The sequence below is a fragment of the Sarcophilus harrisii genome, chromosome 2 (genome assembly GCF_902635505.1).
Source record: "Sarcophilus harrisii chromosome 2, mSarHar1.11, whole genome shotgun sequence".
Lineage (NCBI taxonomy): Eukaryota > Metazoa > Chordata > Mammalia > Dasyuromorphia > Dasyuridae > Sarcophilus > Sarcophilus harrisii.
The window spans coordinates 649,661,243-649,679,776 of record NC_045427.1 but is presented as its reverse complement, the minus strand read 5'-3'; the positions used below and the strand labels follow the sequence as shown (position 1 = coordinate 649,679,776).

Sequence of the window (18,534 nt, the reverse complement as noted above, 5' to 3'; positions counted from 1 at the left end):
GTAAGATAAGATAGATACATGTATATAAAATAGCAGGTAGCATTTAGATAATGCTTTAAGTTTGCAAAGTACAATGAAAAATCTTAACTCATTTGATCTTTTAAAAAAACCCTATGAGATAGGTGCTATTTTTCTTCCTTTTTTTACAGATGTGGAAACTGAGTAGGCAAATAGTACTTAAGTTGACTTATTTAGGAACACACAGGTAATAAGTATCTAAAGTAGATTCAAACTCATCTTCCTTTTTAAAAAATGTAACACTTTTTAAAAAATCAACAACTTCTATTTTTCATTCCCTAACTGATTCTTCTCCTTTCCCCAGGCAGACAATCAGTATTCATTTAAATGTTTTAAAAGAAACAGAAAATATAATTCAGCAAAACTAACCAATACACTGACTCATTCTGATAGTATGATAATCGTCATCATGATTATGATATCTATCCTTTATTTTAAAGTTTGCAAAGTATTTTATCAATGTTGTCTCATTTGATGATTACGACAACTTTGAGAGATAGGTGCTCTCCTTCTCATTTTATAGCTGGGGAAAATGAGGCAGGCAGAGGTTAAGTGACAATATCCCTTCACAATGATATCTCCTATAAAATTTTATATTTAGTTACTGCTTTCAATCTTCTTCCAGATTACAGCCCCTTAAATGTTTGAAGACAGCTTGTGTTTTATGAGGAAAATAATGGGGCAATTTTCAGGTTTAATCCGGGCAATGAGAAGATCAAAACAATGTTTTGGGCAAATGAGTTCAATGGTAGAATACATTGGAAAGGATAATGTGGTGTATGGAAAAAGAATTAGACCTGGAGAAACCTGGAATCTCATCCCATCTCTGAAACTTGACAGAGTGGCCAAGGGCAAGTCACCTGATTAAAACTTGAGCTTCACTTTGCTATTCAGTAAAGTTCAATTAGCTAAGCTTCCAGAATACAGGTTGCTCCTGAATACTAGAATGCTCCTCTTTTCTCCTGTCTTTTGGAAGCCCAACTTCCCTTTAATATTTAATTCAGTTATCAACTTCTACATGGAGTCTTTCAAATTCCTTCCCAAGTTGTTAAAGCTCTCCTCCAAGTCACTTTGTGTGTTTATATACTTAACCATATAGACCCTGACTTTTGATGATAATCACCTTAAAGACAGGGAATGTTTGATTTTGATCTTTGTATTTCTAGTGCCTGGAAAATAATAGGTGCTTAATAAATGTGGAATTTAATTGAGTCTTACTTGTCTTATCTCTAAAATAAAGATAATAATGGTGGAAATACCCATCTCATAAGATTGCTATGAAGATCATTTCTGAAAAATAGTGTGCAAATCTTTTTTCCCTTCTCTGAACTCATTTTTCAAAGAGCTTCTTCTTTTTTTTTTTTTTTTTTTTTTTAACCTATGACAATTTTTGCAAATATTAGCTCATGATCTAATGTAGGTTAAATCCTTCCTAAGGGTTAAAAGGTACAATCCAAGAACAGTCAAGATGGACAGAAGCAGGTACACCCAGAGAAGGAACACTGGGAAATGAGTGTAAAGTGTTTACATTTTTTTTCTTCCCGGGTAATTTTTACTTTCTGAATCCAATTTTCCCTGTGCAACAAGAGAACTGTTCAGTTCTGCACACATATATTGTATCTAGGATATACTATGACATATTTAACATGTATGAGACTGCCTGTCATCTAGGGGAGGGGGTGGAGGAAGGGAGGGGAAAAGTCGGAACAGAAGTGAGTGCAAGGGATAATGCTGTAAAAAATTACCCAAGCATATGCTCTGTCAATAAAACGTTATAATTAAAAAAGAAGAAAAATGAATAAATAAATAGGGCTGTTTGACTATTCTTCTCTCTTAGTTGTGTCCATTTACAGAAAATGTCCCTCCTTCCATATTTTACCACATGCATACTCTCATTCCTCTTAAGGTTATTGCCAAGGGATGCCCTTGTACTCAGATGATTTGTTACCAGCATTCTGCCTTCAATTAAAAAATAAGGTAACGAGAAACATTCATAAAGATTCATTTCAGTCAAATGAGAGTTTCTTGGAGGGAGGGACAAGTTCAATTTTAGCATTGTATCTGAATACCTTATGTAGTAACTTATCCATAACATGTGCTGAAGGGTTCACCAGTCATGGAGTGGATACTTAGTAGTGATGCAGATCTCAGTCCACCCCTACCTGTCCCATCATGCATGACTTTAATCTTAAATAATTTCAGTTGAAGTGGGCTATAACATACTATAACAATACAGTAAGTATTCTAAAATCCCCCGTTTTAAAGCTCTGTATTTTATTCAGTGACTCTTGTTAGATGAGTTAGACAAAGGTGGACTTCATAAATGCTTGATAGCTTGACAAACTGAGGAACTGAATGGAGTTTAGTCTGTGGAGTTTGGGTGGGCTGAAGGAAGATTTGGTTAAGTATTGATAGAAATCATGTCTTGTTCTTTAACATTTGCATTCTGTGGGACGTGGTCAGTTTCAGAGAAACAAAAAGAGATTATCATCAGTTTTCAGTTTGTTTTAGTTTTTGACAGCTGCTCAGAAGGAAGCAGGAAGGAGAAAGGAATAAACATTTTCATAGTACCTACTTTGCACCTGTTAAGTAATAGATGCTTTCCAAATATTTTCTCTCATTTGTTCCTCACAATAACCCTGGGTGGCAAGTGCTGTAATTATCTCCATTTTACAGATGAGAAATGGAAGGAAACGGAGGATAACTGACTTTTTCAAGGTCACACAGCAAGTATGTGTAGCTAGACTGGAATTCAGGTCTGCCTTAATTGAGATCCAGTGCTTTATCTATTGAGTCATCAACGGCTTCTGGGTAGAAGTAGACCTGTGATTTTATAGGTAAAAGAAATTCCCAGCATAAACTCTATTTACCGGGGCAGATTATCAGCTTAGAGATTTTTCTAACCTATACACCCTGAGCATTTAATGGGAATTTAAGCGACTTTCCAAAGTTCACATAATCTAAATCTATATCGGGGATTAGATGGTTACCTACTTCTTCCTAACTTGGAAGTCAGTTTATCATCCATAGTGTGCAACATTGTCTCTCTAATACAAACTGGCTGGTTTATCCCTTCTCTTTGCTTTTATATATCTCGTCACACCAAATCTTTGCAAATATTTAAACATCCTAATATTGATTTTTAAAACATTGGACACATAATAGGGACTAGTCTTTTCCAGTGTACATTTTAACAGTCCGTCTCCCGAGGATAATATGTATCATTCAATAGATAATTCTTTATGCTAAAAAGGTTAAAATGCATCCAGCATTCTATTAGGGAGAACATCTGTAAGGCAGTAAAACTCCTAATCTCCAGATGCACTGTCACCGGCAAATGGCCTCTCCTAATTACTAATCATTTGTCCTAGGACATGCTTAAATAAGGGTAGACCGTGTACTAGGATGTGACGCACAATATGGGAAGGACATTATGGACTGACTGACCTCTCAAGGTTTCTTCCATTGCTTTAAGCCCTAGCTTCAGTATGTAAGTGATCAATCCAGAATTATAGAATCAGAGACAGTCAGAATCTTGAGACTTAACCCATTCCTGACTAAGGAGCAGTAGGTGAAATGCCAAGCTTAGAGTCAAATATCTGGATTCAAATTCAGCCTCAGATAATTATCAACCTGATGGTCCTGGTCAAAACTCTCATAAACTTTCTGAATTCCATTTTTTCATCCAACATTAAGAAGTAAAAATAGCAGCTCACAATGTGAGATGATGGATTACAGTACAAATCAGATAATGTCTGTATAATATACTGCTTTGTGAACCTTAACTCCATAAGTAGATGTTAATTATTATGAGCATCCTTGAAAGTGGTCATTCAGTTCTTACTATAAAATCCCTCCTGAAAAGGAATCCACTATCTCCTCAGAGTCCTGTATACTTTGAAAGTGTTAATTGTTAAGTTTGTTTTCTTCTTCCATAAAGCTGAAATGTCCCTTCCTCAAGCATGGAAAGTTACATAGATTAATCCAGAATGCTCTGAGAAATGATAAAGCCCAGCATATGGCTCTAAATCTGGGAAATAAATTATATCATCCTTTTTGCATGGGTTCCATCTGTGCCTCAAATGGAGGGCTAGGAGTTTAAGAGGATTTCTACCCTCTCCTCTACTTTCTCCAGCTATCTGACTTGACTAAAACAATTCCACCTTATGAAACTCCAGAGGACATAGTCAAGATTCAATGAAGAGCAGTTACTGACTGGTCTGAGAAAGAAGACCAATGGGAGCCAAACCAAAAAAAACAAAACAAAACATCCTTAGCATTCTAGTTTTTGTTCAGAGCAGAATCTGAAACTATTAACCATTATCTCATAGAAAAGCAGAGAAGTAAAATGGAAAGCACCTGGCACAGAGGAAATATTTAATACATTTCTTTATTAAAGTGAATTGTGAGCTCCATAAGAATAGGGAATGGTCTTCTGTTTATTATGTTTTCCCTTTCTTTGTCTCACAAAATGGTTAGCACCATGCCTGAGATGTAGCAGGCACATAAATGTTATTAATATCTGGATCCATACCACTAGTGGGTAAAGAGGTATGTGTGTGTGTGTGTGTGTGTGTGTGTGTGTGTGTATGTGTGTGTGTGTGTGTGACACAGACAGAGAGGGAAGAGATGAGGCAGGGAAGGAAGCAAGGAATTTAGAGTCAATTTGAAGTCAACTGAATCTTTTTTTTTATTTTAATATATACATATATATTTATAGATGTGTAATATATATAAATACATTTATAGATATAAATATATTATAATATATATATTTATTTTTAAAATGAGTCACATAGCCTACCAATTCTAGAAAATTGCTAGTTACTGTCATACTAGCTGTCCCTCCCCTTCTAGCTCCTAAAGTTAGCAAACACCAATTCACATACACACACACACACACACACACATACACACACGCACACACAATTGTCAGGGATGTTTCAATGGTTGTGAATGAAAGTTAACTGTTGATATATTATTGATTTTATTTTTGTAACCTAAACATGACACTGTAAGATACAGGATTTGTGGATGTATTTTTTATAAGTTCGTAAAATGTGCTTTGATTTAGTCATCTCAGCAAACAAAATCTATTTTGGTCCCTGTTGGAAAGTTCCTGAGAAATCATCACTCCCATATAAAGTTCCCAGGGGAGACTCCCTGGCCAGCAGCTTCACAGTTTTCCTGGGTTTTCATCATGACCTCAAATTTCCACAAATTTGGGGATACTCACATGTATCTTCTGATAGAATAATAAAATATGCTTTCCTCCACAATAGATGCCCAAATTCCCAAGTGTTAGAATAAGTCTTATTGTACAATAAAATGCATATATGTATATATTTTTAAGTATCTATAAGGTCAATTTCTGAATATGTTTAAGGCACTTTACTTAGTGCTAGGAAACCAAATACAAACAGAAATACCAACACTGTCCTAAATGAGTTTATTCATTAATGGGAGAAATTGATACGTACAAGGGAACTGGAGAGAGGTGTTTCACATTATGACATATATATGTATATGTATAAACACACATATATATGTATATACATATATATATATAATCACAACTACACACATTTTTTATATTTGTATTTGTGTATCTTATAGAATGCAACAGAGTAGTCTCAATTCAAAGCCTTAATTGAAAACACAAACACTATGCACAGAGTGATTAATTATAATACTTAAATATATTAAAAGGGACTGTTAATTTTATCAGTTTGGAAGGTCCTTAGTGAAGCAGATCTCAGCCCATTATTGTCTGCTCCATCCTACATGATTTTTATTCTTGCATAATTTCACTAAAAATAGACTATGGACTATCATCATAATATGGTACTAGATCATTCCTAATTTTTAGATCTCTCTATTGTATTCACTGATTCTTGTTGGATAAACATCAAAGATCATTAAATATAATTATATATATATTTAAGAATCAGGAATTCCAATTTGCTACTATATTACCATAATGTGAAATTGCCTGTTTCTATTGAAATTAATCAAGAATATGATTTTTAAAGTTTAGTTTTGAATGTGGATTTCCCTTTTCTACTCCCTATCATCTGGTAGGGAGCTGGGTTCTTGAAGGCCATGCCGGCACAGCACAAACAGTAGAAAGGCCTTTCAGAGGCCTAACCATAATTCCCAACTTTTTGAAGTATGTATTAAGTTTGGAGAATTCATTTGGGAGTAATTGGGATTTTTATGATATTAAGAAAATTGTTGATACGCTGAATAGTGACAATTTTTCATCCAAAGGAATCAAAGAACCTTTAATGTATTTTTCTAATTATGGAAAATAGCATTGACCAAATCCTGTAAGTCTTCTGTCTATGTCACTATTTGGGACTCACTAATTCAGAAGATGTAACAATCAGTGATGGCATAGACCATGTAGTTTGTACTGTAGAAAGAGTTGCCCTGAGAGGTTCATAAGGGACTTCTACTTGCTCCTGACAGATCCCTTATCTTCTCAGTTTTTAACATCTTTTGTTCAGAACATAATATATTCATGATATTTGAATGGAATAAAGTACTATTTCTTTGGAAACATTCTCTACTTTATCCTTCTGAGTCTGTCCTTTTATTCCAAGTCAATAAAGTTTGCTTTTGTCATGTTCACCATACTGCTGCCCACTTTATACTTCTCAGAAACTGGAGCCAGCAAAGGCAGATGAATTTGTTTAGTGGGAAAGTTAAGGTCAGAATCCAGGTCAGGCCTCCTCTCTTCCTCCTCATAAAACTTTTGTTCCTTCAGTCAGATATTATTTGTGCTATAAATGAGATCTTGCTAATTTCTTTAACTGGAAGGTCTTCTAAGAAGCACATTTTCCTGGAGATGTCAAAACACTGTTCATTTCTACATGTTTTCACCAAGGGAAAAAGTGAAATGATTTGAGCCTGAGAAAAGACATGGATTTTTAGGTACACAATTTAGTGAAAAGGAAATAGACTACCCACACACAAAAAAAATGATCTTCCACCTTAAATGTTAAGCCACAGTAATGTGTTTTGATTGTTGTTGTTTGTATGTTTGCTTGTTTTTAGTACATTCTCAGGGATTTTATTTCTGAAGTATATACTTCTACCCCATTGAGATGACCCAGCCTCTTACTATCAAAGATCAATGTAAAGCTCATTTAAAGTGTTTTCCTCTTCCCAGTTAGGAAAATAATGGCCCTCTTATCTTTAAGCAATGGTTTACAAAAAAACGAATCCCATAGTCACGGCTCAACAAAGCTATCATTTGACAGTGGGACAAGGTGAATATTAGTTATGCGTGAGTATCACATACCGACTTGAGTCATGGCCCCATTTGCCAAACACAAAGCAGAGTTTTGGCATCTTGCCCAAGGTCATCAGGACATTTACACGACCATTAAGCCGGAGTCATTATCTGACAATCTCTATCTGTCCAATGAAGAAGAGGCATATTTGGAGTCATTTGAATGGCACATTGAAATGGTAACTAATGATATTGTAGAGCAGGATATATTTTTCAGAGGGAGGCACTGGGGCATGATATGAATTATGAAGGCAGGTGAGGTCCATCTCATCATTTTAATGTGGTATGAAAGTGTCAGCTAAGCCAGCCTTCATAATTTGGGCAGGTCAAGCCATAGTCGCTTATTGAAAACATCAACAACCATTGTTAAATGCCTACTTTGTGCAAAGCACTCGGGAGTCTGCCATACTAACTAGACTTTTACCATTAGAGTAAGGTAGACACACACTCAGTTCTTGAAGATGATAAACACCGATTCAATTGCCTACAGCCATTTATATTTAGGGTCCCAGGTCTATATTTCTACAATGGGACTTCTTTTCACTTAGGGATTCATGGTTCCATTGGACCATTCACATACACCATCCATGGACCATTTACAAACTATAAGCGACTAAGTAGAACAATTCAGAAACAATTAAATTTTAATCTGGCCTCAGATAACTGGGCAATTCTAGGTAAGTCACTTGCCCTCTATCTGCCTCAGTTTCATTATCTTTGAAATGGGAATAACATGATCTACCTCCAAGGCTTATTGTGAGGAAAAAAGCAAGTTATTTATGAAATGATTATCATAGTGCCTGATACATAGCGCTTAATAAATGTGTGCTAAAATTTATATATACATGTACATACATATGCATATACACATACATATGTGTCTCCAATTTTATTTGAGTATATATGTATAGTTTCAATGTTTGTCTGTGTTTGTCTATATTTATGTCTTAAATTTTGCCCAGATTTGTCACTGGATATCATTTTCTTCTGGTAAGGAGATAACCAGAGATAAGTCATCTTCCAGTCCCATAAGCACTAAGTAATTTTGAGCCACAAATCAGGGAACACTACCACTTAAACAAATTCTGTGGCCTAAAATTAATTTCCCTCCTCTCATTTCCTGCCCATTCTCCACCATAATCTTTAGTTAAGACTCAACCTAAAAGCTTGTCCTCTCTCTGCCTCAGAAGTTGATAACTGACTCTTGGACACTTCTCCTGCCCTGACTATTGATTCTCTTGCTCCTTGCTCCTATTCCTACTTCTTTATTTAGAATGTCTTATTTTAATCTAGAGTAGTAGAAGTGCAGCATTATTGACAGGGAGATTTATCTGATATGTCTGGCACAACTGAGAAATGGGTTATCTGTCTTCTTGTGGTTTACTACATCTTTATCCCTTCATTGTGTGTTTTGTTTATATTCTGAAGTTAGGAACGTTATTTAATATAATAATGTAATAATTATTATAATTATGTATATTTCATATACATAATTATAATAATAATTTAACATAATAAAGACTGAAGAACGTTCTCCTGTTGTCCCAACACAAAATGTGGATTAGGCTACTCTCTCTGATGCTATCTACTTAGGTTGCCCTTGATGAGTCACTTGTCACATAGACACAGTTTCATCATATCACTGGCATCCTTCAGTTATCAAGCAAACCATCCCTTCCAAGCACACTCATAGGATCATCGGAAGAGGTTTATGAAAAGACCCAGAGAGCAAACCAGGACAGATTGCTGTTGACATCATCGGAAGGAATACCCACAATGATAAGATCACTTATCCACTGGAGTATTGATATATCTGAGTGTCTCATATAAATGACATAAAAGGATAACTTGGGGTCCAGATTACAATTTATTTTTTTTTTTAAATCTTGAGCTTTTTGAAGAAAAGACTGCTTAGTCATTATTTTTATAATATGAATGTTATCCGCTGTACCTCAAAAATGAGTTTCCCTGCCTTTTCCAATTGACAATCCTTCATGCTGAGTGATTTAACAGCCTTCGGTATAATTACTGTTCTATGGGATATTCCTTGGAAACCTCTGATTCTCCCCCTGTGGATCCTTTCATATCAGTTTTTTTGGAAATGAACCATATTATTACTAAGCCCCTGCCCCGTAGGAGCTCCATCAAATAGACCCTTCCTCATCATGAGCAATAATATCAGCATATTCAATTAAAAACAATGTGATACTACATGGATTTTGGGGAATAAGTAGAGCATTCTGGTGCACGCTTCAAAATGTAGAGGAAAGGCCAATCTTGTGCCTACTTTCTTGTAACTAATCTTGACTGCCAGAGGCAATTCATTGAATAAATTTGCTAATTGAATCTTCTCCATTTTGTTTTGTGTTTTTTCCAGCTCTTGTAAATGTGAAACTCTGGGCCATTGATCGACAATGTTTTCAGACAATAATGATGAGGACAGGTCTCATCAAGCACACGGAATATATGGAGTTTTTGAAAAGGTAGGATGTTGTTTTCATTCCCTTTGGGATTTTTGTGTTTTCTCTGCTACTCTGTTTCTGGAAGCATCGTACCTTGCCTATGCTGGTAACAAGTGAACCAGTGGAATAAAGGGAAGTGATGCTTCCTGATGCTGAATGATTCTATTGTTCCATTGGATGATGTACTGGAGAGGGAGAGTCTCCAGCAACAGACTAATTGTTGGAGAGGCTGCATAGTTAGTGACTAGAAAATTGAATTTGTGGTCAGGAAGACGGGTAAAAATCCCACAGTAGGTATATACTAGCTATATGATCACGAGAAAATGTTCAGTCCTTCTGGGCCTCCATTTTCTGTACTGTAAAATCAGGAGGCATAACAAATTTGAGGTTCTGTCCAATTTTAAGGGAAAGGTGAGAAGGGAAAATATTTATTAAGTATCTACTATGTGCCAGGCACTGTGTCTGGCATTTGACAATATAATCCCATTTGATACCACAATCCTGAAAGGTAATTGGAATCATCCTTTTATTGTCTATAATTGTATGATAATTTACACATATAATTTTCACTAAGAAAAGTGGAACCCAATAATTCATTCATAAAGAAAACATATTTCAAAGAAACAATGCATGTTAGATTGATGCAGAATGGATCACCTTCTTATTTTTTCTCTTTAAAAACCTATTGCTAAAGACATATATGGTACATTTTCCAAGCAGATATGTATGGCAAATCCCCCATAACAATGTTTCCTGATAAATGTGGAAGAATAATAGAAATCAACTGAGTAATATGAAGGTGATACACAAAGTTTCTAATTATCCCTTAATCCTGACTTTAATTTCTCCAATCACATATAGCACAGATCTGCAAAACCAAAAATTTGCCATCCCCAAAAATGTTTATTTTGAGCAAGGTCAGGTTGAGTGCAGTAGTGAGGACTGAAGAAGGTGAATTATCGCCCTCCTTTGGAGCAAAAGGAAAGAATTTCCTATCATATAAGCAGAATTCCTTTGTTCACATAATTAACATTTGGAAAAGGCAGAGTAGCACAGTGAGAAGAGTTCTGGGCTAACATTGACACATTGCCCTCATCCCTTGAATAAATGACAAACTCTAAGGCCCTGGTTTCCTTCTGTCAAATGAGATGATGGCCTATAGATTATATATACATTTTAGGTCTATGATTCTTTGAAATGCCTACTATATGCCAAACACAGAGATACAAGACAAAACCACCCCTTTCCTCGGAGAGACTTAATTTTACAGAAGGAAAATATAAATGTCATCACAAATTCATGCCTTTAGAGCTTTCTCAGAGACCATCTGGACCAAGCTTTTCACTTTTTATGAGATGTAACCAAAGCCCAGAGAGGTCACACAAGGGGATAGTAAAAGGGTTAAGATCTGAGTCTCCGTCCTACTGCTTCAGAACCAATTAATGGTGTACTGCATCATTCCTTTTCCACTGAGAAATCAGCACAGATTCTGTGCTTCATTCATTCCAAAGGGATCCAGTAACTTCATAATTGAGAGAACCTTTGCTCATAATAGTTTATGCTGTGGCAGGTTACCATGTCTCCTCATAAGCTGGGCTTTGGCTTAGAGAGAAAATTTTGAGGAAAGAGAAATAAATTGGTACTATCTTTCCAAGGGTCATAGCAGCCAATGAAATTTTTCCTTGGAACACTCCTATTAACATATGCCCAATGAAATAACTTGTCAATTCATCTCAGTTTTGTCCCTGAAAAGTGTGAAATTTTATCATAAATTTGCTAGAAGACGCCAAGGTTGTCCGTGGCTTCTTCCTTTTCCCTTTCTTCCTTTTCCTGGCAGTGTCGGGGAGCTCAAAGATTTTGTATTAATATTTTATATTAGAGCATTTCATGTAGCTAATTTATTTGGTCTCTGACTCAGCTATTATAAATTGCCCAATCTCCATATCCAGTTGTTGCTGTTAAAAGAAAAGTTGTCTAATATTTAATTGGCTGGCTAATGGTAGCATCCTCCAGGGTTTATGCTAAAAAGGACATAAAGGGACCAGAGCCAAGGTTCTCAGTGATTTAGCAACCTGGGACACAGAAGTTTGGATGCTCAATGAGCATCCACTGTAAGTGTGAAATTTTACTCCTACTTTTTCATGGAAAGGTTGATGCCTCTTTTAGTCATAATCATAGAAATTAAATTGGTTAATGGCCTACTGTGATCATCCTGATATTGGATTCCAACCAATGGGATTTTAACCCATGAAACCTACTCATTATTGTTCATCTCCAAAAACATTGCGCCTACTTAAGGAACAAATGTATCTCGACAGGATTGCTTAGCCATTGAGAACAGTTAAGTTCATTTTAATCTAAAGTACCTTTTTTTTTCCTACCAAGAAGACACACACATACAATATATATGTATGTCTACACACACACCTATATGTATAACACAATGTATACATATTGCATATAGTATATATGCATTATACATATATAATATATATCCACATACATTTATGTGTATACATGTGTAGGTATATATGTATATTTATGATAAAGAGACACCTGGAAGTTAAGATGTGACTTCAAGCACCACCTTTGTCACAGAAAGTCACTTCCCTCATCAGTGGCCCATGCTGCCTTTAAGACTATTGTGTTTAAAGAAATTACTGATCTTCATTAATGGAGGGAATTTTCCCTCTAACAACAACAATAATAAGTTAAATGCAAAAAGGAAGGAGAAGTTCGATACTCTACTAGAGATCAGGGACGTGAAAAGACTTTAAGCAAAAAAAAACAAAAAAAAAACATTTTTTGCCTAAATGGTATGACTGGCAAATGGATTCCCATCATAAACCAAAAGGAAATCATCAGCAGATGCTTTATCTAGTAATCAAATTCAAGGTTTTCAGTGTCTTCTTCTCACTGACCTTCAGATTATTATTTTCAGAGGTGACTTGTTAGGAAATTTTCACTCTTTTGAAGCTTAAAAAGGCAAACATTGGTCCTTCTATGGAAATACTCCTTACAGTCCCATCTCATTTAACCTTCCCAACAACTCTGATTAATAAATGGTAGATGTGTTTTATATTCATTTCCTAGATGGGAAAACTGGATGCTAGAGTGTTGAAAGGACTTGCCTCAGATCACACTTGAATGAATATTCAACAGAGCTAAGTCTCTTGACTACATCAGATCTGACTTCCAGTGCCATGCTTTCTAAATTATATGATGTTCTTTCTTGTTTAGAGTAGGTCTAGACCTTTTTTGATTTCTGTTCTCTTTTCTGTGAAATGAAGCTGCACCTTACTGGCACATGAGGATATTGGGGGGAGGAATATAACTTGGAAAGGGAGCAATGGTAGTTATTATAATGAACTCAGAAAACAGAAAGTAAGAATTATACTTTTAATTTGGATGTTTTGGTTTAGCTGCAGTCCCAATTTTTAGGCCTTCGGATGAGCTATGAGATTTGTATCAGACTTTTACTTGCATTTTTCCACTCTAGTTTGCTGCAGTCCCCTCATCCCCTTCATTCTCTATCATATTCTTAATGCAGATGAAATTTAAGAATGCATCTTAAATCTCTATTGAAAATCAATTCCAGCAAATGATCTTACAAGACAAGCATAAATCCTTACAGAACGTGATAGATAGAAATAGATGTTAGAATATTCCTGCTTAAACCAGCCAACTGTCAGAATATTTGCCATTTTACTCATTTTTATGAATTTTTTTCTTTCCTTTTTTTGTATGATTACTCATAGGCACATGTAATGTGAAATACAAGACTCTACTGTTCTAGAACTATATTAATAAAAAAATTCTGAAAATTAGCTTCTCATATTAGTTTATAGCATTATTCTATTTTAATGAGAAAACCAGGAAGAATCAAGTTAATAATTTGATGTCAGATTTTCCACATTTTCTATCAATCTCTTTATTAAAAATGATATAGCACAATCATGATATAGCCTCTGTCTTTTTAAGTTTTTGTTGTTGTTTTAATTGTCTTTTGTATACAGTAGATGAATATCAAGGAAGCTGTCACACAATGTTGCTCTACTGGGCCAATTCCATTGATGTGACTGTTGTAGACACTATATTATGGGAGGCACCCAAAACTGGGGTTCGGTCATGTGAAGAATTCCCAGTGGCCATTGTCTTTGGCAAAAGGCAGTTTATTTTGGAGAAGAGGTTACAGACAAAATGAAGAGATTCAATAAACCCCAGCAACAGGGAATATAAAATAGAGGAAGAGAGCATAGAAAGGGATTTAATAATTAATGATGGAAAGGGTAAGTTCTCTAGTGGAACTTACTATTTATTAGGAGAAAGGAAATACTCCAGGAGAATGGGGCATGTTGAAAGTGACTTAGTAAGCTATAAGGAAAAGTAGGGTGTGGAGAGACACTACAAGGCATGGTGGAATTAGGGAATACCAAGTGGCATGGAGGAGGAAATAGGAGAAAGACACCATGAAGCAGAGTGTCCTGGGGGACTGACCCAAAAGAGGGCAGTGTTGTTGTCCTTCATTTTGAAGAGGACCAAAATATCCTCATTATGTCTGAGTGGAGTTATAGCAAGTCCAACTGTGGCTAACCAGAACAATTCGAGCTCCGAATGCTCTGCCATAGGTCAGACACAAATTGTGCTCATGGAGATTTGAATTACCATCTCTAATTTCGTGTATTTTGCATTTCCTTTGGGCTACTTCAATTCTGCTTTGCTCATAGAACACTGATGAGGGCTTGCCATTCTGGGTAGTCCTGTGCCAGTGTCTCCCATATCATAGGATCCATTCTAAAGTTCATAAGAGAGACCTTGAGAATGTCCTTGTATTGCTTTTTCTGACCACCTTGTGAGCTCTTGCCCTGTGTGAGTTTTCCATAAAATATATATATATATTTTTTGATAAGTGTACATTTGGGATTTGAATAATGTGGCCAGCCCAGCAGAATTGTGCTCTCGACAGTAGAGTTGGAATGCTGGGTAATTTAGTTTCAGAAAGGACTTCAGTGTCTGGTATCTTATTCTGCCAGATAATCTTCAGAATCTTCCTAAGCAATTCAAGTGGAAGTTTCCTAGCATGGTACTGGTAGATTGTCCAGGTTTCAAAAAGCATACAACCTTGAGACCAGCATGGCTCTGTTGACCTTCAGTTGGGTAATCAGTCTAATACCTCTCTTCTCCCACACCTTCCTTTGGAACCTTCCAAATGCTGAACTAGCTCTGGCAATGTGTTTGCCAAAATCCTTATCAATGTGGCAATGAGTATGGCATGGGAAATTTAACCTTAGGGACATGACTGGGATTTCTGACAGGGCATGACAAAGTGAGGCTGCTGGAGACCCTCTACAGAGGGTGGGCCTCAGAGGATTGACATAACTTGGATGGATGATCTCACCTGAGGGTACGATGATGGAGCTAAACCAATCTTATCAGTGCCTTCTCCCTGACTGCCCCAAAGACCAATTCTTCAGTTTCTCTCTGCCTAACACACTCACCATTCAGGACCTCATCACCATGGCCTATTTAGGCTCGAATTTCTTTTTCCTTTTTGATGAACATTTGATTTTTCTGTTTCAGTTTTTTTCCCCTGAGGCAATTGGGGTTATATGACTTGTCCAGGGTTGCACAGCTAGGAAGTGTTAAGTGTTTGAGGTCACTTTTGAAGTTGGGTCCTCCTGACTTCAGGGCTGGTGCTCTATCTACTGCACCGCCTAGCTGTCCCTTTTTATTTTGTTTTCAAAAATTAATACATTTTTTCTCAGTCCCACCAGTGGAAAATAAGTATAGCAAATATACATAATCAATACAAATGAATCCCCAGAGACCATGCCAGAAAAAAAAAAAAAAAAAACTGTCTCCTTTTGGACACTCAGGCTACCACTTCTGCCTGGAGACCAGGAGCCTGTTTCATCACCAATACTCTGGAATGATGGCTGCTCTTTGTGTTGATCTTAAGGCCTTCAAAGTTGTTTTTGTCGCAACTTTGTTGTTAGTATGTAAATTGCTCCTTCTATTCTGGTATCTTCATTCTAAACCAGTTTATAACTACCATTCTTTTCATCCATTTTATTCCATTACATCCCTATACCACAATTTGTTCAGCTATTTCCCAGCTGACATACAGTGTCCTGTTGTTAATGTAATATTCTTGATCATCTTGAAAAAGGACCCACCCAGACTTTAGACCTGACATTAACACCTATAGAGAGTGATCACAAAGTTAGGAATGAGAACCAAAAGGAAGAAAGAGTCAGGATTCCATAAAGCTTTGGCAAACAAAGCAAAATAAGTTGGTCTACTTGACACATTTTAAATGGGGGAGGAGTGGTTAGACAGTGGTTTTCTCGTGGAAAATAATTTGGAGTTTTAGTGGTTTTAATGGACGGGAAACTTAATAGATGTCAACAGTTTTACATGGTTGTCAAAAACAGATAATGCAATAAGAGGCTGAATTAAGAGGGTGGTAGGACCCAGGATAAGGGCTATAGAATTCAATAATTTTATTATGGCCAGCAAAAAAAAAAAAAAAAAAAAAAAAAGTAGCTTCACTAAAAGAAGGATTGACCTAGGATGGAACAATGAGATGTCTGTTGTATTCTACCTTTGTCTAGTTTGGGGTTCTATCCATGGTGCTACATTTTCAGAACCTTAATAAGCTATTGAACCTTTAGAAAAGTACAACCAGGAAGATGAAGTGCTTCAAGATTATGGATTGATGGAAGGAATAGAAGGGAAATGTTTAGCCTGAGGAAGAGATGATGGCCAAGGGGAGAGAGCATTGAGGCAACATGTATGTTTTACATGTTACATAGAACAGAGCTCTGAGCAATTTGTGGCTTAAGATCAGGACAACTTTTTACCATTAGAGTTACCCAGAAGTGGAGCAGGTTAAAAAGTGCTGAATTCTTTACCTTAAAGATCATCAAAGAAAGGCCAAGTAACCCCTCATGGGGGGTGTTACAGAGGGATTTCTATTAAGGTGTGGTCAGACAGGAAAAGTTAATGACAAATGTTGGAGGGGATGTGGGAAAACTGGGACACTGATACATTGTTGATGAAACTGTGAGAGAATCCAACCATTCTGGAGAGGAATTTGGAACTATGCTCAAAAAGGTATCAAACGGTGCATTTCCTTCGACCCAGCAGTGTCACTACTAGGTTTATATCCCAAAGAGATCTTAAAGGAGGGAATGTTATGGAATATTATTGTTCTGTAAGAAATGACCAGCCAGATGATTTCAGAGAGACCTGGGAAGACTTACAGGAATTGATGCTGAGTGAAATGAGCAAAACCAGGAGATCATTTTATAGGCAACAACAAGACTATACGATGATCGATTTTGATGGACGTGGCTCTTAATGAATTGATTCAGATCAGTTCAATTGTTCAATAATGAAGAGAGCCATGTGCACCCAAAGAGAGGACTATAAGAACCGAGTTTGAATCACAACAGCATTTTCTCTCTTTCTGTTGTTTGCTTGCAGTTTTGTTTTCCTTCTCACGTTTTTTTTCTTTCTAGATCTGATTTTTCTTGTGGCAAATAAATATATGTATGTGTATACATATATTGGATTTAACATATATTTTAACATGTGATGGAATACCTGCCATCTAGGGAAGGAGGTGAAGGAAGGAGGGGGAATTTTAGAACAGAAGGTTTTGCAAGGGTCAGTACTGAAAAATTATACATGTGTATGTTTTGTAAATAAAAAGCTATAATAATTTTAAAAAACATTAAAAAAAGGTTTGGTCAGAGCTAGATGTTCTCTGAAGGTCTTCAAGTTCTGAGATTCTATGAGAGAAAAGGTGATTGTGTCTACTTCTTAAGAAATATTACAAGTCACTACATTGAATCATCATGGGTGATGACTGGGAAAGTTTAGGTTACATAAAGTTGTAACTTAGACTATTTAATCCATTATGTGTAATTAACCACCTCTATTATAACAGTAATTAAGAATAATAATAATAATTTGTTTTTGTATAGTACTTAGTTTTGCAAAGTGCTTTGTAAACGTTTTCTTATTTGATCCTCACAACAACCCTGGAAGGTAGATGTTATTACTATGACCATTTTATAGATGAGGGAATTAGAGGTCAGAGACGGAAGCAAAGTGACTTATCCAAAAGGCAGAGGCGAGGGCTGATCCTGGTTCTTACTCTAATTCTGGCATGATATCACTGGATCATGGATTTAGAACTGGAAGGAACTTTATATGCAATCATGTCCAATTCCCTTGTTTTACAAATGAGGAACCCAAGACATTGAAAGATTGAATCACCAGGCCAGTGTCATACAGCATGTAAAAATCTAAGGCATTATTTTAAATGTCAAGTTCTTTCTTTAAAATACTACATGTTCTTTTAATATGTCTAAGGATCCTTGTTGCTGTTTGGCTGGGTCTGACTCTTTGTGACCCCATTTGGGATTTTCTTGACAAAAATATTAAATTGTTTTGCTATTTCCTTCTTCAACTGATTTTACAGATGAGATAACTGAGGCAAAAAGAGTTAAGTGACTTGCCAGAGTCACACCGTTAGTATAGGTATCTGATGTCAGACTTGACCTCGTGAAGATCAGTCCTCCAGACTCCAGACGTAGCACTCTATCTGCTGCCTTTAAAGATGCTCTTAAGGGTTCTTACTTTATCTAAAACTGAGATGATAGCATAATTCCTGAATATGGTAATAAATGCTTGATTATTGATAATAAATGGTTAATTGATAATAAATGGTTAATTGATTAATTCTAT

General features: G+C 36.1%; 1 protein-coding gene across 2 annotated transcripts in view; it reads left to right on the top strand.

Annotated features, from left to right (window-relative positions):
• The window catches only part of PRKG1 (protein kinase cGMP-dependent 1), a 1,288,902-nt gene that overhangs the window by 846,447 nt on the left and 423,921 nt on the right, over positions 1-18,534 (top strand). For both annotated transcript variants that reach the window (XM_031949481.1, XM_031949480.1), the window contains exon 4: positions 9,693-9,798. In XM_031949481.1, the coding sequence (XP_031805341.1) occupies positions 9,693-9,798 (106 nt within the window). The remainder of the gene's footprint in view (positions 1-9,692; positions 9,799-18,534) is intronic.